Source organism: Penaeus chinensis, chromosome 2, assembly GCF_019202785.1.
Source record: "Penaeus chinensis breed Huanghai No. 1 chromosome 2, ASM1920278v2, whole genome shotgun sequence".
NCBI lineage: Eukaryota > Metazoa > Arthropoda > Malacostraca > Decapoda > Penaeidae > Penaeus > Penaeus chinensis.
This window is the reverse complement of record NC_061820.1, coordinates 38,238,068-38,245,567: the sequence shown is the minus strand read 5'-3', so window position 1 is coordinate 38,245,567 and position 7,500 is coordinate 38,238,068. Positions and strand designations below refer to the sequence as shown.

At 34.0% G+C, this 7,500-nt stretch overlaps 2 protein-coding genes across 6 annotated transcripts in view; both read left to right on the top strand.

Moving 5' to 3' along the window:
* Window positions 1–2,534, top strand: part of LOC125036104 (sine oculis-binding protein homolog) — a 9,650-nt gene extending 7,116 nt beyond the window's left edge. Inside the window, exon 8 of the mRNA XM_047628517.1 lies at window positions 1–2,534. This exon is cut by the window's left edge and continues 379 nt beyond it. Coding sequence (XP_047484473.1) covers window positions 1–201 — 201 coding nt within the window. The 3' untranslated portion in view covers window positions 202–2,534.
* Window positions 2,535–3,547: 1,013 nt separating this feature from the next.
* LOC125030394 overlaps window positions 3,548–7,500 on the top strand; it is a 13,534-nt gene continuing 9,581 nt past the window's right edge. Inside the window, exons 1-4 of one of the 5 annotated variants that reach the window (XM_047620460.1) lie at window positions 3,548–4,202; window positions 4,520–4,617; window positions 5,044–5,139; window positions 7,361–7,500. The exon at window positions 7,361–7,500 is cut by the window's right edge and continues 7 nt beyond it. In XM_047620460.1, the coding sequence (XP_047476416.1) occupies window positions 5,058–5,139; window positions 7,361–7,500 (222 nt within the window). In that variant the 5' untranslated portion in view covers window positions 3,548–4,202; window positions 4,520–4,617; window positions 5,044–5,057. The other 4 variants (XM_047620444.1, XM_047620429.1, XM_047620452.1 and 1 more) reach the window with 4 other exon arrangements.

Sequence of the window (7,500 nt, the reverse complement as noted above, 5' to 3'; positions counted from 1 at the left end):
CCACCATATTCAGCCACTACATATAATCCACCATATGCACCTTCATCCTCACCTCCTCGATATCCTACTGACATGCCTTCACATCCTCCCCCGTCCATGCCTCCTCCATATCCTACTGACATGCCTTCACATCCTCCCCCGTCCATGCCTCCTCCATACCCTTCATCAACACCTTCAACCCCATATCCTCTTAATCCTTAAATGGCATCACAGCTTGATGCTCTGTCCTGTAACTGAGGTTACTGTGATTTACTTTTTTTCCAGAATAAAAGAAAAAAAAAGAGAAAAGACATTTGATGCATGGTAAAAATTGAGTTTTAAGTGTACTTTATCCTGCTGTAATATGGTAACATGACACCTGACTACATACCCTACTATATTGGAAGAACCTATACAAAAACTAGGTGACTCTGTTTTTACTTGCTTCTAAACCATGCATTTCTTAATAAATTGCTTTAAGTGATTGTATCAAAATAAAGAAATGTTGCTAAATATTATTGACAAAGTTCAACTAAGGAAAGAAAAAGCGGCATCACCCTGGATTCTGGAATACTCCAACGTCCCAAGTCTGTTTTTTGTTCTAATCATTTCATAATTAATACTTATTTTACATGTTTTGTAGTTTTAAACATATATGATATTATATATATATATATATATATATATATATATATATTTTTTTTTTAGATGAAAATGTTCTGCCTTCAACACTAATTTTTTCTCCAAAGAAACTTAGCAAACTAGGCTATTCCTCAGTCCAGCACAAGACTGTATGGAGTATGATTATATTTAGAATTGAAACTGTCTTTAGAAATTTATCCTGTCACTGCTGGAAGGACATGTACATACATGTCCAATTCATTGTAATTTTAGTTTCTAAATTCTATTCACTAATGGAGAGCAACAGAATTGCATATTCAATAAGAAGTCAGTTACTAGGCCTACCAGATCTCACCTAATGAAAATAATATTAGAAAGGTAATACCATAAATGTAAGAAATTATCAGGTGAGGCCTACTAACTCCTAGGTGACTCAGCTTGTGTGGAGTCATCTTTGTGGAAATAAAATTCACAAAACAAAACTGCAGTGGACAGTGCATATACCAGGCACCAGTGAATTAATATACAAATATTATTGAGATTATAGGTAGAGTGTCCAGGCTGAAAGCTGACAGTGAAGTAAATATTCTGTGTAATAATCATTATTATTTGATAAAGAGAAACCTGTATGTACCAATGAGTCAGAGGTGGAGAAAGAAGAGTTTATTTGTATGTTTCACATAATATTTTGGTATTAGTGATTAAGGTCTTTAGTGAAACTGTAAAGCTGTGTAAAGGGCTCTTTATTCATTAGCACAGTAATTGATATTGTTACTTATTGATATAATAAATAAATTGTATACACACATAAAGACAAAGATGCATACAAACAGAAAGTTGCACCCACAAACATTAGTAGTAAGTAATATTTATTTATCTTAGTATTCTATTTCATTTTTGAGGTCTGCATTCTTAGGCTTGCTGTGCACTCACTTGGCAAACTCTGTCTGGCATGCTAGTTGTATTATCCATATTGCTGTGTAAGATGTTGGGCAGTCACAAAATACAGTAGCCAGTGTGTGGCTGGTAAGCCAATGGTTCATATAACCATATTCTGGACTCAATGATTTGTACCTGACATCAGACCAGCAGTTAGTTTCTAGTGATTTATCTCAACTAAGGGCAGAGGTAGTCTTTGTTTTATTTGTCAGCATTTTCACAAAGTGGCTTATGATATACTTACCAATCTAGTCCATCAAAATACCTGAAACTACTGACAGTGCCAAAGGAGGCATAATCTCTCTTTAAGATATACTTTCAGATATTTAGCACATTCTGTGCTGACTGCATTATACCTGCATTTTCTCCTCCTCTGGAGAAATAAACAGAGATTGTAAATATCAGCATGTATATATGGTGATGTGAAATGTATACATGCCTGTCCATAGGTAGTAAGGCATTTTGTTTTGCTTAGGATATATTTTATCAGTAAAAAGAAACCTCAGGCAGTTGATTATCTCACAGGCCTGTCATTGCCATTTAATAAAATCAGAAGAATTTGGCCTTTTTATGTGTATGGGTGTGTCTTTATATAGAATGCAGGCTTGCCTTATAGCTACAGAACCATTGAGAACCATAGATGGCCTGGCAGATAAAAAATACATAATACTGTGCTCTCAAAATCCCTTCTCAATGACAAGTACAATTCATTTCATAGTGAGAACGCATTTGCCAAATATACCACTGCCTTGGCTCTGTCTATCTTGGGCTCTGTGCCAAGTCCAGGCCACATCATTGTTGATGTTTGTAATTTATCCATTAAGTACTAAGACCCTGAATGCCTTACCCTCAAGTAGGTGAATCTGTGACTTAAAATCTTCTCATTAATATTTTAAAAATGTATATTTATAGCTGTAGACTGTTTCTAAGCTACAGTGCTTCCTACAGTATTTCCAATTTCCTATTGTAACTTAAGAATATATTTCCCTATGAACTGTGCACTTATTTTTTTCCTTCAGATGTTAATGTTTCAATTGTTTTTGTTATTTTTGAGAAAAAAAAGTTTTATTACCAAAGGTTTATATGTATACATACTTCTTGAATTTAATATGCTTTATGTTTCCTTATCAGAACTAGATGGATACATATTGGATTGTGCATTTGCATTGCATGCATGCAAGTTGTGAGTGGGGATCAGTGTGCATGTGAGTGTGGATATGTGTCCATGTGAGTATGCATGTGTGCATGTGTGTAGTTGGGTGTGTAATTGTATATGTGCATGAGAGAGAGAGAGAGAGAGAGAGAGAGAGAGAGAGAGAGAGAGAGAGAGAGAGAGAGAGTATGTGCGTGCGTGCGTGCGTGCGTGCGTGCGTGCGTGCGTGTGTGCGTGCGTGCGTGCGTGCGTGTGTGTGTGTGTGTGTGTGTGTGTGTGTGTGTGTGTGTGTGTGTGTGTGTGTGTGTGTGTGTGTGTGTGTGGGTGTGGGTGTGTGCGCGCGCGCGCATGTTTGCTTGCGTGTATAATTGCGTTCGCGCACCCACACACTGGCGGAGTGCTCCTGGAATTCCGAAAAAGTGATGAAATTCCATTACAATAGAGAAATTGTAAGGAGTCAAATGCAGAGTGTCTTGAAAGCAGGACCATTCACAGTCTACCACTCGTCACTCGTCATTTTGAACCGGCAGATCTAGCGTCTTTCCCATCTCATGACATTGTAAAGTGTCACTCGTCACGGGCCTTCACGATACCCATGTGCCAATGTCGTTTCGCTGTTGACACAAGTTCGACTTCACCTTCATTGCTAGGGATCGTGCTCAAGTTGACGAAACTAATCACACCATCTCGAAGTATATATATATATATATATATATATATATATATATATAAGAATTAGGATTGTAAAATAGTCTAGAGTGATGTCTAAACTGCGTGTTTAGTACAATTTCAACTCTTGATCTATGCCCTTCATATGTAGTTAAAAGATGAACAAACATGAATATTAAAAAAAAAAATATATGGATAAACAATAAAGATGAATGAACAGATACCTTTAATTATTTATGCTTAATAAATCAATAAATTTAAATAAAACTATACAGTAGAGAGATTTTACTTCCCTAAATATAACTAATTAGCACCATACTGCATAACTTTATTGACTTTGTTCTTAAATGAATGTGTGAAAGCCCTCTTCCTCTTTGTTTCTTCTTTTCTTATCTTTCTTTCTTTTAAACGCTTTAAACTTCCCGCGCTCCAAAGCAGACGAAAATTACACATTGACTTGACATAACAGACAGTCTGATATCCTATAAAAAATAGAAAGAAGAAGACATAATAGACGGTCTGAGACCCTATAAAAGAGAAAGAAGACGACTAAGCAGAGAGTCCGAAACCCCATAAAAGAAGAGAGAAGAAGAAAGAGGAAATAACAAGACGTTTTTCCCCATACAGTGGCTGTTCCATTCACTCCCCCCCCCCCCTACATACGCACATTTCTTTATTATCAATTTTTTTCCGATCATGTTCATAATAAAAAATAATTTCTCATATATTTGGGGAAGGGGATTAAACCTATAAACATCAAATACATACTCGATCAATGACACCCATGAACGGAGCAATTTTAGGTTAAAATCTAAGGATACATTCGTAGTATTTGGTCACAGTAAGTAGGATTTTCTCTTGTCATTTATACCTTTAGCGGGTTACTATGTCAGAGTCAGTCCATAATAATCACGCATTCTATGGCTCATGTCTATCCAATCATCATCATTATTATTATATATACATATATGTTTTGCAAAACTGCAATTAGAAGTCATCAATAGTATGTATTTTATATCTAATGTAGGTACTGGTCCCATGGTACAAACTAGGAAAATGTGCATATACTTTTACATATAAATAAAGGTTTAAGAAACAAAATGACAAACCAAACCCATATGACAACTTGTAGAAATGTTCATGACTTATTCCTTGCAGAATAACGAGAATCATTGATTCATTAGGATGATGACATATTGACTGTGTCCTTGATAATCATCCTATCTGATGGGCTGTATCCTTAATATTAACTTATGGTTTGTATCCTTAATATTAACTTATGGTTTGTATCCTTAATATTGACTTATGGTTTGTATCCTTGATATTAACTTATGGTTTGTATCCTTAATATTAACTTATGGTTTGTATCCTTAATATTAACTTATGGTTTGTATCCTTAATATTAACTTATGGTTTGTATCCTTGATATTAACTTATGGTTTGTATCCTTGATATTAACTTATGGTTTGTATCCTTGATATTAACTTATGGTTTGTATCCTTAATATTAACTTATGGTTTGTATCCTTATATTAACTTATGGTTTGTATCCTTAATATTAACTTATGGTTTGTATCCTTGATATTAACTTATGGTTTGTATCCTTAATATTAACTTATGGTTTGTATCCTTAATATTAACTTATGGTTTGTATCATTAATAATCATTACATCAATCCTTCAGAATCGACAGCGGTAATGGGTTCCTTGGTGGACATAGGATTTACAAGAACCCAGCTCCTACTTCTACTAATTCTTGCTTTTTGGGCAAATCCTGCAAGTAAGTGATGTCCACACTCTTTCTTGCTTAGTTCTCCGTTACATAGGTGTTCTTATCTTTGCCAGAGCACCATAGACATGGAGGTGATGTATGATTTCTAAAATGTGTCACTATCAAGGTACCTCTTATAACTTGCTGTAGTAGTAGTTATAAAAGGATTTTTTATTATATAAGATGAGTCATTTTTTCAATGGTTATTTTAGTTATGATTTGTATATTTCTATACCTGGAATTATCAGAGTATCAGCATCACAAAGTTCCAAAGATAACATAGCTGTGTATTATGTCATACTCAGCATTTGGATTGAATTACTGCTTAGTTGTATAAAAAGTAACTTTAGAAGCAAAAATATTGTAACAAATGATTGTCTTTCAAAACAAGATGAATACCTAACGTAAACTAATCAAATTTAAGACTAAGACAATATTCCTGGTTGTCACAGTTGTCATGTCTTCAGGAGTTTTATATTCAGAGGTGAAGTCCTTATGATTACCCGGTAATTTATAAGACTTTTGTTATCAAGATAGTTTTAAGAAAAGAATAAGATTATATCATGGAATGCAAGATCAGTTCTAAGTAAAAGCATTGTACAGAACAAATTTTATGACCCAAAATCAGTAATTGGAGATTATAACGCACATCGCACAAGCTGGAAACCAAAAATGAACCTAAAACACACAAACAAAACAGGTAAAGATTTATTTAAAGTAGTGACAGAAAATAATATCATGTTAACTCCCCCTGGCCTTATCACCAGAACAGAACCTAGAAATGATTAGATATAATTCTAGCTTCTACTCTAAGTCACTTACAAATGAATACAGGACCCAACCTAGGAAGTTACCACTTACCAATAATAGTAAAAGATAACACCATACATGTCCCCTCAATTAAATGAAAAAAATAAGGAAATTCAGTAATGATGGATAGAAAAAATATAAAAAGGAATTAAATAATAACAGATAGAAAAAATATAAATTCACTCAGGGAATTGATAGACCTTATAAAAAACACAAGAAAAAAACATCTGTTATTATTACTGGGAGATGGTCACTTCCTGAATTTATGCTTGTTTTGATTTTCTAGGTGGCTTAGTTCATATTACTAAGTCCATTGTAGTACCTTTCCCTGTTTTTAAAGTCGATTCTGGTGGTTTGTTATAAATTACTGTTAAGTTTAACCATTTTTTTCTTCTAGGTAATCTTTATAGCTATTGTCTCTATCTTATTATTTGGCTCTCTCAAAGGTTAATTTTATTATATTTATATTGTTATGTATATAAATTGCTAAACCCCCTCTCCTTTGTTCTGTACTGTCTTTTCTTACTATTTCATAATTTTGTATCTTTACGTAATTTTTTTGTTAGCCAAGTTTTGGAGATCGTGAATACCTCTGGACTTTGAGAAGGATTTGGACAATCTTTGAATTTATAACCCCATTGATTGCAATTACTGGATGAAATGATCCCATGTCTATACATTAGGCAAATATTTATAGCATTTTGGGATAGGAAATGTGTACTAGAAAACTTGGTAACATGTGTGGCATTTGTTTCATCCTAATGTAAATTTTCTGAACATATTTAAGCTGGTTATTTCTTATATTTGAGTGTCTGATACCCAGATGATTTTCATCTTTTCTAGAATCTCTTTTATGTCAATTTCAGTTTTCACTGGGAAAATGGTACCATAAGAGCTCCCATGATTTCTGCTAGAGGCTGGTTGTTTGTACTGGACTTCCCAGTTTCCAAGATTTTTTATTTCATTCAAAGTACTAATCTTTTTAACATCAATCATTTCAAACCAAAGATGGCTTTGCTATCTTGTAAGTTTCTTAGGGAATTTTCTATGTACTTTTGGAAGATAGATTTGTTCAGTGCTTCTGTTAGTTTTATTGGATTGTTAAAAATTTGAAGTGATTGATTTGTTTGATAGATTAATAATTAGTACATTTTCTTGTGGGATATCTTGCATTCCTGATCTGTAGATTTGGTCTGTCTGCCAGTTTCTTAATTTCATGCTCGTTTGGAGTATGGGTAATCTTTTATGTCAATGTCTCTTCATCTGCTGTTTTTCTGATGATCATAATTCATTATATGGTTTATACCAGGCACATCACTTGGATCTAGTTCAAAAACCAAGCTTATAAATCTTCATTTAAAAATCCTTGATTCTCACTTAAATTAGCATCTCTTATGATTCTTGGTCTCTTCTTTCACAGAAACAGATATTGGACAGCAATGCTCGAGTAATAGGGACTGTGACCCTTATATCAGTGAAGAACACTGCAAGGATGGGTGGTGCCATTGTAGCTCTATACAGTACAACGAAAATTCTTTGGCTCCTGAATGTGATGGACTT